The 18,147-nt window shown below is 36.2% G+C and overlaps 1 protein-coding gene across 2 annotated transcripts in view; it reads left to right on the forward strand.

The window, feature by feature from the left end:
• The window catches only part of rfx4 (regulatory factor X, 4), a 104,194-nt gene that overhangs the window by 33,360 nt on the left and 52,687 nt on the right, over nt 1-18,147 (forward strand). For both annotated transcript variants that reach the window (XM_061924573.1, XM_061924576.1), the window contains exons 4-5: nt 3,220-3,343; nt 10,737-10,798. In XM_061924573.1, coding sequence (XP_061780557.1) covers nt 3,220-3,343; nt 10,737-10,798 — 186 coding nt within the window. The remainder of the gene's footprint in view (nt 1-3,219; nt 3,344-10,736; nt 10,799-18,147) is intronic.

The raw sequence follows: 18,147 nt of genomic DNA on the forward strand, positions 1-18,147 counted from the left end.
GTTGTTGTTTCCTGTGTGTAGTGCTTTAGTTCCTGTCTTGCGCTGTTAATTTGGTGGCCCTTCCTGTTTTGTTGGCGTTATCCTGTAGCAGCTTCCCACCTTCCTTTGAGGGCTATTGCTCACACCTGCTTTGTTTTCGCAATCAAGACTACTGAAGTTGTGCGTACGCTATCCTTCTTTGTGGGGACATTGTTGATTGTCATGTCATGTACGGGATGTGCTTTGTGGAGGCCGTCTTTGCTCCACACGCTGTAAGTCTTTGCTGCCGTCCAGCATTCTGTTTTTGTTGACTTTGTAGCCAGTTCAGTTTTACTTTTGTTTTACATAGTCATTCCTACGCTTCAGTGCCTTTTCTTAGCGGGACTTGCCTTTTGTTAATTTTTGGTTTAAGCGTTACATACAATTTAAAACAATTTTAAAATGTTTAGATTTTTTTAAACAATTTTAACAATTAACCTTTTTTTTTAGGGTTAGGGTAAAAAATTTCAAAAAAAAGTTTTAAATTTTTTTTTTAAAAGTTTAAAAAAAGTTAAAAAAAATTTTTTTTTTAAGTTTTTAAAAAAATTAAAAAAAAATTTAAAAATTTTTAAAAATTTAAAAAATTTAAAAAAAAAAGAAATTAAAAAAAAAATTAAAAAAAAATTTAAATTCAAAAAAATTTTAAAAACTAAAATTTTTTTACAAAAATTTAAAAAAAAATTAGAAAAGTTAAAAAAAAAATTAAAATTTAAAAAAAATGTTTTAAGTTAAAACATGATTTTCAAGGTAAAACATTTTTTTCAAGGTAAAAAATGATTTTCAAGGTAAAAAAAAAATTTCAAGGTAAAATTTTTTTTTCAAGGTTAAAAATGATTTTCAAGGTAAAAAATGATTTTCAAATTTTTTTTATTTTTTAAAAATGTTTTTAAAATGTTCTATTTTTTAAAAAAAAAATTTATTTAAAAAAAAAATATTTTTTACTTTTTTTAATTTTAAATTTTTTTTTAAAACAATTTTAAATTTTTTTGATTTTTTTAAACAATTTTAACAATTAACTTTTTTTTTTAAGGTTAGGGTTAGGGTAAAAAAAAATTTTAAAAAAGTTTTTAAAAAGTTTTTAAAAAAGTTAAAAAAAAGTTAAAAAAAAAAAAAAAAAATAATAATAATAATGTTTTAAATTAAAAAAATTTAAAAAAAAATTACAAAATTTAAAAAATAAATAAATTTAAAAAAAAAAAAGGTTAGTGCAGGAAACTGCTGCCTTATAATCTGTGAAGTGACAAAAAAAAGAAAAAGCAAACCTTAAAAAAACAAAACAAAGGTGCACTTTCTTGTTGAGTCATACATTTCTTAGTTGTATTTCTGCCCCAATTCTTTTTTTTTTTTGTCTACTGGGTCGGGCTCCCGGTGCAGGAACTTTAGCAAACAGTGTTGCTGGCTTTTGTGTGCCATGAAAATAGAGGGCAAGCTGTGAAGTTTGTGTCAGGCCCCTGCTTGATAAATACCTTTTTACCTGCACGCTGTCTCCCGCCGTGCTCTGCGTATAGGAATCACGACAAACCATCCTCGACGCGTTCCGACTTCTACAAAGCAATGAACTACCTGCTGCCACCTACTGATATGGAGTATTACATGGTTAGCGACATCGGTGTGTAAAGGATATCACCACATGGGCTCAGGAACACTTCAGAAAACCTCTGTCAGTAACTACAGTTGGTCGCTACATCTGTAAGTGCAAGTTAAAACTCTACTATGCAAAGCCAAAGCCATTTATCAACAACACCCAGAAACGCCGCCGGCTTCGCTGGGCCCGAGCTCATCTAAGATGGACTGATGCAAAGTGGAAAAGTGTTCTCTGGTCTGACGAGTCCACATTTCGAATAGTTTTTGGAAACTGTGGACGTTGTGTCCTCCGGAACAAAGAGGAAAAGAACCATCCGGACTGTTCTAGGCGCAAAGTGTAAAAGCCAGCATGTGTGATGGTATGGGGGTGTATTAGTGCCCAAGACATGGGTAACTTACACATCTGTGAAGGCACCATTAATGCTGAAAGGTACATACAGGTTTTGGAGCATATATGTCCACGATATATGTCCTCGCCCGCCTGCAGCTCGTGCAGAACTCTGCTGCTCGTCTGCTAACACAGACCCGCAGACGTGAGCACATCACCCCCATTTTAGCGTCCCTTCACTGGCTCCCTGTGCGTTATCGAATCAATTTTAAACTCCTTTTATTTGTTTTTAAATGTCTAAACAACCTCGCGCCAACCTATCTCTCCGACCTCCTTCAGCCTTACTGCCCCACCCGATCCTTAAGATCAGCCGATCAGCTGCTGTTGACGGTCCCTGACACAAGGCTGAAGCTTAGAGGTGACAGAGCTTTCGCCATTGCTGCTCCCAAGCTCTGGAACGACCTACCTCTGAGTGTTAGACAAGCCTCCTCTCTTGCTGTTTTTAAATCTCTCTTAAAAACATACTTTTATTCCATGGCTTTTAACACTGAGTGATATCCATCCTGCAATGGCGCCCCATAATACACCTGCTGTGAACCTGTTTTTATGTTTTTATGTTTTTATTTATTCTATTTTTATTTATTTATTTTTTTATCGTGTTCTGTTTGTGTTGTGTTGTTTGCTCGGTACTCGTTTTATCTTTTAACCTGTCCATTGTACAGCACTTTGGCTACCCCTGTGGTAAATTTTAAATGTGCTTTATAAATAAAGTTGATTTGATTTGATTTGATTTGATATGCCTTTTAAAGGGGAACTGCACTTTTTGGGGATTATGGCACTAGCATGGACTTAATTTAATTAATATATACTTATTAATTTTTCTAATTCAATAATTAATTAATCTTCTTTTATTATTATTATTACTTAATTAATATATACTTAATTTAAGAATATTTTTCGACATATTGAGCAAAAAGGTCTCATATATTTTTTTTCTACCAAGAAAAACGCACTTGTTATTAGTGAGAATATACTTATTTTAAGGTATTTTTGGTTAGCTAATTTTACTTGTTTTGGAAAGTCTTGACAAGCCAAATGTTCTTGTTCTATTGGCAGATAATTTTGCTTAGTTCAAGTAAAATACCCCTAATTTTTGTAAAAAAAATTTTCTTGTTTTTGAACACTGACTTTTTGCAGTGTGATGTTTACATCATTTGTTGTTGTTGTTGTTGTGTGTTTGACTCCACAAACAACCTGGCGGAGATGCATGATTTGTCCGTCTTGTCCAGGTTGGAGGAGAACTACGAGATAGCCGAAGGTGTGTGCATCCCGAGGAGCGCCCTCTACATGCACTACCTGGACTTCAGCGAGAAGCACGACACGCAGCCCGTCAATGCAGCCAGCTTTGGGAAGGTAACGTCTGCGCAACCCTGTGATCTTAATTCACACAAAAGGAAAGAAATATGAATCAACTTACAACAAAGAATAACTTTATTGACCTTGAAAAGATTTAAAGTCCATCAATTTGCCTGAAATTTTAAAAAAGACATGAGGTTACGTTCCAAAAAATACCCGCTTCAGGTGAAATCCGTGAAGTAGAAGTAGATTTTTTTTTCCGTATTTTGTGTGTTTTCGTTCATTATATTTTTTTTAATGTTTTTTCATTTACAGGATTTTTTTTTTTCATTTACCGTGCATGTTTTTTCGTTTACAGGTTGTTTTTTTCATTTATAATGTTTTTTTTCCCGTTTACAGTACTGTACAGTATATGTGTTTTCCTTTATTATATTTGTTTTAAGTCTGTAAAACCCCTAACCACACACTTTATCAACTTTTCTCAGACAGGCATGAACATTTTCTCGCATTTCTCTCGTTTAAACACTCTCAAAGTTCAAAAAATAAGTACAGTACACCACTGTATTAAAGAATGAAACCAAAGATCAAAACCTGTATTTTAGGGCACTAGGATTTTTTTGACCTATAAATAAGCCTGCAGCATTTCCACACATAACCAGAGTCACACCATCTTTTTGGGCCTTAAATCCTGCGCTTTTGGCTTCATCCTGCATTATAAAGGTGCGAGAGGGCATTCGGTTCCAAAATAAGTCTGTCTCATCCGTATTAAAAACTTGTTCAGGATTATTTCCCCCACCACAGTATATATTCTGTACTGTACAGTATATAATCTTACAAAACAAAAATGAATGCAACAATTTGTGCCGATTTAAAAAAATAAAAATAAAAAAGTCAGGATTAATGGCTACAACGAGCACATTTTGCAGAGCATAGCTTTTGGAAGTGGGGTTTGAAGCATGATACTGATAAAGCATGTTCCCCTGGGGTCGCCTGGCATCGCAGAGGGCCCGCTCCACCATTTGATCGTTACAAGTCATCGTAATACTGTGGATCAAAACACTACAGATGGATACGCACTTATTCCATACGGGCTTGAATTTTCTCATTAGTTTTTTTTTTTTTTTAAATCCTGTATCTGCACCTTTATCCAGATTCTCACTTAAATGGAATGCCCCAAAAAGTGTCCTGGCAGTAGATTGTCGCTTTTGCGTATTCATAAAGACACGAACCAAATCTTTTCTGAGAGCCAAAAAAAGTAAACATACAAATGTAGTGTAAAAATATAAATAAAATAAATAATTCAATTTTTTTTTTTAAATCACAAAAATATTAAACTGCAAGAGATTCATACTTCTCATTGGACAATAATTGAATAGAAGAAGGCAGATATCTGCTGGTATAAAAAAGTTGTTCCATGAATCCATGAAGATTTGTGCAGTAGTCACTGAGAAATGCAATAAAAATGCTAATAAAATATTGTTAAAATTACTCAAAAATAAAAAAATATATAGCATACTATAAAATAAATCGATGCAGGCAGACCTATATATAATATATATATGTTTTTTTTAAATTGGTTTAAAATTTCAATCAAAAGGCCTAAAAAAATAACTTTTGGTTTGTTGTTATTAGTTTGAATTTATAATCCGTCTCTTTTTGCTATGTTGTTTAGGGTTCTAGGATTTTTTGACCTATAAATAAACCCGGGTTTTATCGTAAAGCCCGCAGCATTTCCACACATAACCAGAGTCACATCATCTTTTTGGGCCTTAAATCCTGCGCTTTTGGCTTCGTCCTGCATTATAAAGGTGCGAGAGGCCATTCGTTTCCAAAATAAGTCTGTCTCATCCATATTAAAAACGTGTTCAGGATTATATCCCCCACCACAGTATACATTCTGCACTGTACAGGACACATGGTATGAAGACGATTGATTGACAATGGTTTACAGTCCCTTAGCCAATCAGGACGCAGGACACAATGCGCATTCATACGCTGTAAAAAAAAAGCATGCGACAAAAAAAAAAAAAACGTCTGCTTTGTTGTTATTAGTTTGAACTTAAATTTCGTCTCTTTTTGCTATGTTTTTTGGTTTAATTATTTTAGGGTTCTAGGATTTTTTGACCTATAAATAAGCCTGGGTTTTATCATAAAGCCTGCAGCATTTCCACACATAACCAGAGTCACATCATCTTTTTGGACCTTAAATCCTGCGCTTTTGGCTTCGTCCTGCATTTTAAAGGTGCCAGAGGCCATTCGTTTCCAAAATAAGTCTGTCTCATCCATATTAAAAACTTGTTCAGGATTATTTCCCCCACCACAGTATACATTCTGTAGTATACAGGACACATGGCATGAAGACGATTGATTGACAATGGTCTACAGTCCCTTAGCCAATCAGGACGCAGAACACAATGTGCATTCATACGCTGTAAAAAAACAAAGCATGCGAAAAAAAACAAAAAACTTCTGGTTTGTTGTTATTAGTTTGAACTTAAATTTCGTCTCTTTTTGCTATGGTTTTTGGTTTAATTTTTTAGGGTTTTAGGATTTTTTGACCTATAAATAAGCCCGGGTTTTATCATAAAGCCCGCAGCATTTCCACACATAATCAGAGTCACACCATCTTTTTGGGCCTTAAATCCTGCGCTTTTGGCTTCGTCCTGCATTATAAAAGGTGCGAGAGGCCATTTGTTTCCAAAATAAGTCTGTCTCATCCATAGTAAAAACTTGTTCAGGATTATTTCCCCCACCACAGTATACATTCTGTAGTGTACAGGACACATGGCATGAAGACGATTGATTGACAATGGTCTACAGTCCCTTAGCCAATCAGGACGCAGGACACAATGCGCATTCATACGCTGTAAAAAAAAAAAAGCATGCGACAAAAAAAAAACCCATCTGCTTTGTTATTAGTTTGAACTTAAATTTCGTCTCTTTTTGCTATGTTTTTTGGTTTAATTTTTTAGGGTTTTAGGATTTTTTGACCTATAAATAAGCCCGGGTTTTATCATAAAGCCTGCAGCATTTCCACACATAACCAGAGTCACACCATCTTTTTGGGCCTTAAATCCTGCGCTTTCGGCTTCGTCCTGCATTATAAAGGTGCCAGAGGCCATTCGTTTCCAAAATAAGTCTGTCTCATCCATATTAAAAACTTGTTCAGGATTATTTCCCCCACCACAGTATACATTCTGTAATGTACAGGACACATGGCATGAAGACGATTGATTGACAATGGTCTACAGTCCCTTAGCCAATCAGGACGCAGAACACAATGTGCATTCATACGCTGTAAAAAAACAAAGCATGCGAAAAAAAAAAAAAAATTCTGGTTTGTTGTTATTAGTTTGAACTTAAATTTTGTCTCTTTTTGCTATGTTTTTTGTTTAATCTTTTAGGGTTTTAGGATTTTTTTACCTATAAATAAGCCCGGGTTTTATCATAAAGCCTGCAGCATTTCCACACATAACCAGAGTCACACCATCTTTTTGGGCCTTAAATCCTGCGCTTTTGGCTTCGTCCTGCATTATAAAGGTGCGAGAGGCCATTCGTTTCTAAAATAAATCTGTCTCATCCATATTAAAAACTTGTTCAGGATTATTTCCCCCACCACAGTATACATTCTGTAGTGTACAGGACACATGGCATGAAGACGATTGATTGACAATGGTCTACAGTCTCTTAGCCAATCAGGATGCAGAACACAATGTGCATTCATACGCTGTAAAAAAAAAAAAAACATGTGACAAAAAAACAAAAAACATCTGCTTTGTTGTTATTAGTTTGAACTTAAATTTCGTCTCTTTTTGCTATGTTTTTTGGTTTAATCTTTTAGGGTTTTAGGATTTTTTGACCTATAAATAAGCCCGGGTTTTATCATAAAGCCTGCAGCATTTCCACACATAACCAGAGTCACACCATCTTTTTGGGCCTTAAATCCTGCGCTTTTGGATTCGTCCTGCATTTTAAAGGTGCCAGAGGGCATTTGTTTCCAAAATAAGTCTGTCTCATCCATATTAAAAACTTGTGCAGGATTATTTCCCCCACCACAGTATACATTCTGTAGTATACAGGACACATGGCATGAAGACGATTGATTGACAATGGTCTACAGTCCCTTAGCCAATCAGGACGCAGAACACAATGTGCATTCATACGCTGTAAAAAAAAAAAAAAAGCATGCGACAAAAAAAAAATTCTGGTTTGTTGTTATTAGTTTGAACTTAAATTTCGTCTCTTTTTGCTATGTTTTTTGGTTTAATTTTTTAGGGTTTTTAGAATTTCTTGACCTATAAATAAGCCCGGGTTTTATCATAAAGCCTGCAGCATTTCCACACATAACCAGAGTCACATCATCTTTTTGGGCCTTAAATCCTGCGCTTTTGGCTTCGTCCTGCATTATAAAGGTGCGAGAGGCCATTCGTTTCCGGAATAAGTCTGTCTCATCCATATTAAAAACTTGTTCAGGATTATTTCCCCCACCACAGTATACATTCTGTAGTGTACAGGACACATGGCATGAAGACGATTGATTGACAATGGTCTACAGTCCCTTAGCCAATCAGGACGCAGAACACAATGTGCATTCATACGCTGTAAAAAAAAAAAAAAAAAGCATGCGACAAAACAAAAACTTCTGGTTTGTTGTTATTAGTTTGAACTTAAATTTCGTCTCTTTTTGCTATGTTTTTTGGTTTAATTTTTTAGGGTTTTAGGATTTTTTGACCTATAAATAAGCCCGGGTTTTATCATAAAGCCTGCAGCATTTCCACACATAATCAGAGTCACACCATCTTTTTGGGCCTTAAATCCTGCGCTTTTGGCTTCGTTCTGCATTTTAAAGGTGCGAGAGGCCATTCGTTTCCAAAATAAGTCTGTCTCATCCATATTAAAAACTTGTTCAGGATTATTTCCCCCACCACAGTATACATTCTGTAGTGTACAGGACACATGGCATGAAGAAGATTGATTGACAATGGTCTCCAGTCCCTTAGCCAATCAGGACGCAGAACACAATGCGCATTCATACGCTGTAAAAAAAAAAAGCATGCGACAAAAAAAAAAATTCTGGTTTGTTGTTATTAGTTTGAACTTAAATTTCGTCTCTTTTTGCTATGTTTTTTGGTTTAATTTTTTAGGGTTTTTAGAATTTCTTGACCTATAAATAAGCCCGGGTTTTATCATAAAGCCTGCAGCATTTCCACACATAACCAGAGTCACATCATCTTTTTGGGCCTTAAATCCTGCGCTTTTGGCTTCGTCCTGCATTATAAAGGTGCGAGAGGCCATTCGTTTCCGGAATAAGTCTGTCTCATCCATATTAAAAACTTGTTCAGGATTATTTCCCCCACCACAGTATACATTCTGTAGTGTACAGGACACATGGCATGAAGACGATTGATTGACAATGGTCTACAGTCCCTTAGCCAATCAGGACGCAGAACACAATGTGCATTCATACGCTGTAAAAAAAAAAAAGCATGCGACAAAAAAAACAACTTCTGGTTTGTTGTTAGTTTGAACTTAAATTTTGTCTCTTTTTGCTATGTTTTTTGGTTTAATTTTTTAGGGTTTTTAGAATTTTTTGACCTATAAATAAGCCCGGGTTTTATCATAAAGCCTGCAGCATTTCCACACATAACCAAAGTCACACCATCTTTTTGGGGCCTTAAATCCTGCGCTTTAGGCCTCGTCCTGCATTATAAAGGTGCGAGAGGTCATTCGTTTCTAAAATAAGTCTGTCTCATCCATATTAAAAACGTGTTCAGGATTATATCCCCCACCACAGTATACATTCTGTAGTGTACAGGACACATGGCATGAAGACGATTGATTGACAATGGTTTACAGTCCCTTAGCCAATCAGGATGCAGAACACAATGTGCATTTATACGCTGTAAAAAAAAAAGCATGCGACAAAAAAAAACTTTTGCTTTGTTGTTATTAGTTTGAACTTAAATTTTGTCTCTTTTTGCTATGTTTTTTGGTTTAATTTTTTAGGGTTTTTAGAATTTCTTGACCTATAAATAAGCCCGGGTTTTATCATAAAGCCTGCAGCATTTCCACACATAATCAGAGTCACACCATCTTTTTGGGCCTTAAATCCTGCGCTTTTGGCTTCGTCCTGCATTATAAAGGTGCGAGAGGCCATTCGTTTCCAAAATAAGTCTGTCTCATCCATATTAAAAACGTGTTCAGGATTATTTCCCCCACCACAGTATAAATTCTGTAGTGTACAGGACACATGGCATGAAGACGATTGATTGACAATGGTCTCCAGTCCCTTAGCCAATCAGGACGCAGAACACAATGCGCATTCATACGCTGTAAAAAAAAAAAAAAAAAAAAAGCATCTGCTTTGTTGTTATTAGTTTGAACTTAAATTTCGTCTCTTTTTGCTATGTTTTTTGGTTTAATTATTTTAGGGTTTTAGGATTTTTTGACCTATAAATAAGCCCGGGTTTTATCATAAAGCCTGCAGCATTTCCACACATAACCAGAGTCACATCATCTTTTTGGGCCTTAAATCCTGCGCTTTTGGATTCGTCCTGCATTTTAAAGGTGCCAGAGGGCATTTGTTTCCAAAATAAGTCTGTCTCATCCACATTAAAATCTTGTTCAGGATTACATCCCCCACCACAGTATACATTCTGCACTGTACAGGACACATGGCATGAAGACGATTGATTGACAATGGCCCACAGAACACATACGCTGTAAAAAAAAAAGCATGCGACAAAAAAAACCTTCTGGTTTGTTATTAGTTTGGACGCTCTGCACTAAACCGAAATGTGTTTTGGTCTGGCCTCATGCCCAACAAGGCGTGAAGCTTTATTCGTTTAGGGTTTTTTTTTGCGTTAAATGGAGACAGTCGACGATTCCCCGCTGCAGCTTGAGCTGGCCCCTCAGTGTGAAGCCGAGAGATGGACTTTGCTGAGTTCCCACAACCCTGAGAAAGCTCCTCAGCCTGCCTACGATCCCCCCAGTCCCCTCCTCCCAAAAAACACACCCCACCCCTCTTTTCTGAGGATCCTGTCGGAAGATATTGAAAAAGAGAAGGGGCCGGGATTAATGTGTAATTAAAGGACATTTGGAAGGGTGAGATGTTGCGGAATGTTAGATCAGTGGCTGGAGCGGTGTGGGGTGTCCTTTAGGAAGGCTTCATTGATTCAGGACAAAAAAAAAAAATGGGGAGGGGGCCCCCGTCTGCTCATTTATCAAGCAGGGGCCTGACACAAACTTCACAGCTTGCCCTCTATTTTCATGGCACACAATAGCCAGCGACACTGTTTGCTAAAGTTCCTGCACCGGGAGCCCGACCCGGTAGACAAAAAAAAGAAGAAGTGGGGCAGAAATACAACTAAGAAATGTATGACTCAACAAGAAAGTGCACCTTTGTTTGTTTTTTTTAAGGTTTGTTTTTTCTTTTTTTGTCACTTCACAGATTATAAGGCAGCAGTTTCCTGCACTAACCACCAGACGACTTGGAACTAGAGGCCAGTCTAAGTGAGTTGCACCTGAAACATGACATAGAGTACCGTATTTTCCGCACCATAAGGCGCCCTGGGTTATAAGCCGCGCCTTCAATGAACGGCATATTTCAAAACTTTGTCCACCTATAAGCCGCCCGGTGTTGTAAGCCGCATCTAACTGCGCTAAAGGAATGTCAAAAAAACAGTCAGATAGGTCAGTCAAACTTTAATAATATATTAAAAACCAGCGTTCTAACAACTCTGTTCACTCCCAAAATGTACGCAAATGTGCAATCACAAACATACGTATATCAACATGGACAGAGCTGCGTGAAAAAAGCCACCCGGCCTCTTCGCGTAAACTTAAACTTACTTAACCACTCGCTCATCTTTTCTTCATCCATCCCTTCGAGTTAGCTTTTATGATGACGCCGGCTGGAAAGGTCTCTTTTGGCAAGGTCTTCCTTTTGAATATCACCATGGGTGGAAGTTTCTGGCCATTAGCATGGCAAGCTAGAACCACAGTGAAGGATGACTTCTCATTCCCTGTGGTGCGAATATTCACCGTACGTGCTCCCGTTGTATCCACAGTGCGGTTCACAGGAATATCAGTTGCTGTGAAATAGTAATCCGTGTGCGGATGGAGAGATTGCGTCTTTTCATGAACCGGATCCCTGACGCTTAGTAGGAGCCATTTTGTGGTCTTTACAGATGTAAACACACAAAGGAAATGAAACGTACGGTATATCCGCGCGCTTTTTCTTCTTCTACGCGGGCGGGTGGTTGCTTACAGTAGAAGAAGAAGCGCTTCCTGTTCTATGGGGGCGGGTGCTTACCTTGGCGGTTGCTTGCGTAGAAGAAGAAGCGCTTCCTGTTCTACCGGGAAAAAAGATGGCGGCTGTTTACCGAAGTTGCGAGATCGAAACTTTATGAAAATGAATCGTAATATTAATCCATATATAAAGCGCACCGGGTTAAAAGCCGCACTGTCAGCTTTTGAGTAAGTTTGTGGTTTTTAGGTGCGGCTAATAGTGCGGAAAATACGGTAATCATTTAAAAAAACATACACAGAACTTTAAACAGTAGTTGTTACTAGATGAGGCAATTCCTGGAGGAATTGTCTGTGAATGCTCCAATGCTGGAGTTGAACTGAAATGCTGACAGAATGTAGTATGAATGTAAGAAGAGTTTGAATGTTGAAGAATTTGAATTTCCAGGAAAAACGGAATTTGGTTTGGAACTTGGGAAAGTGTTAGTTTGAATATCCAGGATGAGTGGAATGTGTCAATGTTGGAATGGTTTGAATGGGTTGAAAAATGTGGGAATTGTGCAACTTGGGAAAAATGTCCCATTCATTTCAGTGGGAACTTCCTGGAATTTTGGGAAAAGCGGGATTTTTAACAAAATGATTACCGTATTTTTCGGACTATAAGTCACAGTTTTTTTCATAGTTTGGCCGGGCTCCATGTTTTTTTCCTTCTTTATTATGCATTTTCGGCAGGTGCGACTTATACTCCGGTGCGACTTATACTCCGAAAAATACGGTAATAGCATGAATGAGCTGAATTGGTTGGCGTTGGAATTGTTTAAATCGGTCAAGAAATGTTGAAGTAGTAACAGTTTTTTTAAATAAGAAATTGTAATTTGAAATTCCTGGAAATTAGGGAAAACCGGGAATGTTTCTAGTTCCTAAACCTTGGTTTTTTTGTCCTAACTAAAACAAATGTTTTGACAGTGGAACGGTTGAAATGGGATGGACGAAAAAGGTTGGAAATAAGGTTAGAAAAAAAAAACAGAAATTCCTGGAAATTTGTGGAAAAATGGTAGTTTGAATGTTCAGGATGAGTGGGATATGCCAATGTTGGAATGTTTTAAATCGGTTGAAAATGTGGGAATTGGGCAACTTGGAAAAATGTCCCATTCATTTCAATGGGAACTTCATGGAAATTTGGAAATTTTGGGAAAAGCGGGATTTTTAACAAATGAATGTCCTGAATGGTGCCGGAATTGTTTAAATCGGTCAAGAAATGTTGAAGTAGTAACAGTTTTTTAAATAAGAAATTGTAATATGAAATTCCTGGAAATTAGGGAAAACCGGGAATGTTTCTAGTTCCTAAACCTTGTTTTTTTTGTTCTAACTAAAACAAATGTTTTGACAGTGGAACGGTTGAAATGGGATGAACGAAAAAGGTTGGAAATAAGGTTAGAAAAAAACAGAAATTCCTGGAAATTTGTTGAACGTGGAAAAATGGTAGTTTGAATGTTCAGGATGAGTGGGATATGCCAATGTTGGAATGTTTTAAATCAATTGAAAAATGTGGGAATTGTGCAACTTGGAAAAATGTCCCATTCATTTCAATGGGAACTTCATGGAAATTTTGAAATTTTGGGGAAAGCGGGATTTTTAACAAAATGACTAATAGCATGAATGTCCTGAATGAGCTGAATTGGTTGGCGTTGGAATTGTTTAAATCGGTCAAGAAATGTTGAAGTAGTAACAGTTTTTTAAATAAGAAATTGTAATATGAAATTCCTGGAAATTAGGGAAAACCGGGAATGTTTCTAGTTCCTAAACCTTGGTTTTTTTGTCCTAACTAAAACAAATGTTTTGACAGTGGAACGGTTGAAATGGGATGGACGAAAAAGGTTGGAAATAGGGTTAGAAAAAAACAGGAATTCCTGGAAATTTCTTGAACGTGGGAAAATGGTAGTTTGAATGTTCAGGATGAGTGGGATATGCCAATGTTGGAATGTTTTAAATCGGTTGAAAAATGTGGGAATTGTGCAACTTGGAAAAATGTCCCATTCATTTCAATGGGATCTTCATGGAAATTTGGAAATTTTGGGAAAAGTGGGATTTTTAACAAAATGACTAATAGCATGAATGTCCTGAATGAGCTGAATTGGTTTAAATCGGTCAAGAAATGTTGAAGTAGTAACCGTTTTTTAAATAAGAAATTGTAATATGAAATTCCTGGAAATTAGGGAAAACCGGGAATGTTTCTAGTTCCTAAACTTTGGTTTTTTGTCCTAACTAAAACAAATGTTTTGACAGTAGAACGGTTGAAATGGGATGAACGAAAAAGGTTGGAAATAAGGTTAGAAAAAAACAGAAATTCCTGGAAATTTGTTGAACGTGGAAAAATGGTAGTTTGAATGTTCAGGATGAGTGGGATATGCCAATGTTGGAATGTTTTAAATCGGTTGAAAAATGTGGGAATTGTGCAACTTGGAAAAATGTCCCATTCATTTCAATGGGAACTTCATGGAAATTTGGAAATTTTGGGAAAAGGGGGATTTTTAACAAAATGACTAATAGCATGAATGTCCTGAATGAGCTGAATTGGTTGGTGCCGGAATTGTTTAAATCGGTCAAGAAATGTTGAAGTAGTAACAGTTTTTTAAATAAGAAATTGTAATATGGAATTCCTGGAATTTCGGGAAAAGCGGGAATGTTTCTAGTTCCTAAACCTTGGTTTTTTTGTCCTAACTAAAACAAATGTTTTGACAGTGGAACGGTTGAAATGGGATGAACGAAAAAGGTTGGAAATAGGGTTAGAAAAATACAGGAATTCCTGGAAATTTCTTGAACGTGGAAAAAATGGTAGTTTGAATGTTCAGGATGAGTGGGATATGCCAATGTTGGAATGTTTTAAATCGGTTGAAAAATGTGGGAATTGTGCAACTTGGAAAAATGTCCCATTCATTTCAATGGGAACTTCATGGAAATTTGGAAATTTTGGGAAAAGCGAGATTTTTAACAAATGAATGTCCTGAATGGTGCCGGAATTGTTTAAATCGGTCAAGAAATGTTGAAGTAGTAACCGTTTTTTAAATAAGAAATTGTAATATGGAATTCCTGGAATTTCTGGAAAAGCGGGAATGTTTCTAGTTCCTAAACCTTGGGTTTTTTGTCCTAACTAAAACAAATGTTTTGACAGTGGAACGGTTGAAATGGGATGAAAAATGTAAAAGGTGTAGTCAAACGAAAAAGGTTGGAAATAGGGTTAGAAAAAAAACAGGAATTCCTGGAAAATTGTTGAATGTGGAAAATGGTAGTTTGAATGTTCAGGATGAGTGGAATGTGGAATGGTTTGAATCAGTTGAAGAATGTGGGAATTGTGGAAGTTTGAAAAATGGACAATTTATTTTTAATGGAGAAAATGAAAGAAAGAAAAAATGAATTATGGGAAATCCTGGATTTTTTTTAGAATTGTTGAAGTAGAGCACACAATTCCCAAACAGGCTGAATATTTTGAAGTTGGAACAGTTTGAATCAGATGAAAAATGTGGGATTTGTGGAACTTTGAAGAATGTCCCGTTGATTTCAATGGGAATTTCCCAAAAATGTGGGAATTTCGGGACAAGCGGGAATGTTTTTGAAAATGTTAAAAAAAAAAAAACTTGACTGTCCTGAATGAGCTGAATTGGTTGGTGTTGGAATTGTTAAAATCGGTCAAGAAATGTTGAAGTAGTAACAGTTTTTTAAATAAGAAATTGTAATATGGAAATCCTGGAATTTCCGGAAAACCGGGAATGTTTCTAGTTCCTAAACCAACTTGTTTTTTTGTCCTAACTAAAACAAATGTTTTGACAGTGGAACGGTTGAAATGGGATGAAAAATGTCAAAGGCGTAGTCAAACGAAAAAGGTTGGAAATAGGGTTGTGAGAAAAAACAGGAATTCCTGGAAATTTGTTGAACGTGGAAAAATGGTCGTTTGAATGTTCAGGATGAGTTTAATGTGGAATGGTTTGAATCAGTTGAAGAATGTGGGAATTGTGGAAGTTTGAAAAATGGACAATTTATCTTTAATGGAGAAAATGAAAGAAAGAAAAAAGGAATTATGGGAAATCCTGGAATTTGTTTTAGAATTGTTGAAGTAGAGCACACAATTCCCAAACAGGCTGAATATTTTGAAGTTGGAACAGTTTGAATCAGATGAAAAATGTGGGATTTGTAGAACTTTGAAGAATGTCCCGTTGATTTCAATGGGAATTTCCCAAAAATGTGGGAATTTTGGGACAAGCGGGAATGTTTTTGAAAATGGTAAAAAAACAACAACTTGAATGTCCTGAATGAGCTGAATTGATTGGTGTTGGAATTGTTAAAATCGGTCAAGAAATGTTGAAGTAGTAACAGTTTTTTAAATAAGAAATTGTAATATGGAATTCCTGGAATTTCCGGAAAACCGGGAATGTTTCTAGTTCCTAAACCAACTTGGTTTTTTGTCCTAACTAAAACAAATGTTTTGACAGTGGAACGGTTGAAATGGGATGAAAAATGTCAAAGGCGTAGTCAAACGAAAAAGGTTGGAAATAGGGTTGGGGGGAAAAAACGGAATTCCTGGAAATTTGTTGAACGTGGAAAAATGGTGGTTTGAATGTTCAGGATGAGTGGAATGTGGAATGGTTTGAATCAGTTGAAGAATGTGGGAATTGTGGAAGTTTGAAAAATGGACAATTTATTTTTAATGGAGAAAATGAAAGAAAGAAAAAAGGAATTATGGGAAATCCTGGAATTTTTTTTAGAATTGTTGAAGTAGAGCACACAATTCCCAAACAGGCTGAATATTTTGAAGTTGGAACAGTTTGAATCAGATGAAAAATGTGGGATTTGTAGAACTTTGAAGAATGTCCCATTGATTTCAATGGGAATTTCCCAAAAATGTGGGAATTTCGGGACAAGCGGGAATGTTTTTGAAAATGGTAAAAAACAACAACAACTTGACTGTCCTGAATGAGCTGAATTGGTTGGTGCCGGAATTGTTTAAATCGGTCAAGAAATGTTGAAGTAGTAACAGTTTTTTAAATAAGAAATTGTAATATGGAATTCCTGGAATTTCCGGAAAACTGGGAATGTTTCTAGTTCCTAAACCAACTTGGTTTTTTGTCCTAACTAAAACAAATGTTTTGACAGTGGAACGGTTGAAATGGGATGAAAAATGTCAAAGGCGTAGTCAAACGAAAAAGGTTGGAAATAGGGTTGGGGGAAAACAGGAATTCCTGGAAATTTGTTGAATGTGGAAAAATGGTAGTTTGAATGTTCAGGATGAGTTTAATGTGGAATCAGTTCAAGAATGTGGGAATTGTGGAAGTTTGAAAAATGGACACTTTTTTTATTTATTTTGAAAATGAAAAAAAAAAAAAAAAAAGGAATTATGGGAAATCCTGGAATTTTTTTTAGAATTGTTGAAGTAGGGCACACAATTCCCAAACAGGCTGAATGAAGTTGGAACTGTTTGAATCAGATGAAAAATGTGGGAATTGTGGCACTTTGAAGAATGTGCCATTGATTTCAATGGAAATTTCCCCAAAATTTGGAAATTTCGAGACAAGCGGGATTTTTTTTGAAAATGGTATAAAAAAAAACAAAAAACTTGAATAGTCTGAATGAGTTGAAATGGTTGGTGTTGAAATTTTTCAAATCGGTTAAAAAATGCTGAAGTAGTAACATGTTGCATTGAGAAATGGTACTACGGAATTTCGGGAAAATCGGGAATATTTCCAGTTTAAAAAACAACTTTGTTTTTTGTCCTGATTAAGAGGAATGTTTTGATGGTGGAACGGTTGAAATGCGTTGAAAAATGTGGTAGGAATAGTCGCCAGAAAAAAGGGTGGAAAAAGGGCTGTGGAAAATCAGGAATTCTGTGAATTCCTGGAATTTTTTTTAACTTGGAAAAAGGGTAGTTTGAATTTCTAGAATGGTGGAATGTATATATATATATATATGTATATATGTGTGTGTAGATATATGTATATATATGTATGTATATGTGTGTGTGTACATATATATGTATATGTATGTATGTATGTACTGTATATATACAAACCCCGTTTCCATATGAGTTGGGAAATTATGTTCAAACTGATAAACCTTTTTTTTTGTGCAAATAATCATTAACTTTAGAATTTGATGCCAGCAACACGTGACAAAGAAGTTGGGAAAGGTGGCAATAAATACTGATAAAGTTGAGGGATGCTCATCAAACACTTATTTGGAACATCCCACAGGTGAACAGGCAAATTGGGAACAGGTGGGTGCCATGATTGGGTATAAAAGTAGATTCCATGAAATGCTCAGTCATTCACAAACAAGGATGGGGCGAGGGTCGCCGCTTTGTCAACAAATGCGTGAGCAAATTGTTGAACGGTTTAAGAAAAACCTTTCTCAACCAGCTATTGCAAGGAATTTAGGGATTTCACCATCTACGGTCCGTAATATCATCAAAGGGTTCAGAGAATCTGGAGAAATCACTGCACGATCCCTCAGGCGGTACTGCATCAACAAGCGACATCAGTGTGTAAAGGATATCCCCACATGGGCTCAGGAACACTTCAGAAGCCCACTGTCAGTAACTACAGTTGGTCGCTACATCTGTAAGT

This window comes from Nerophis lumbriciformis, linkage group LG29 (genome assembly GCF_033978685.3).
Source record: "Nerophis lumbriciformis linkage group LG29, RoL_Nlum_v2.1, whole genome shotgun sequence".
NCBI lineage: Eukaryota > Metazoa > Chordata > Actinopteri > Syngnathiformes > Syngnathidae > Nerophis > Nerophis lumbriciformis.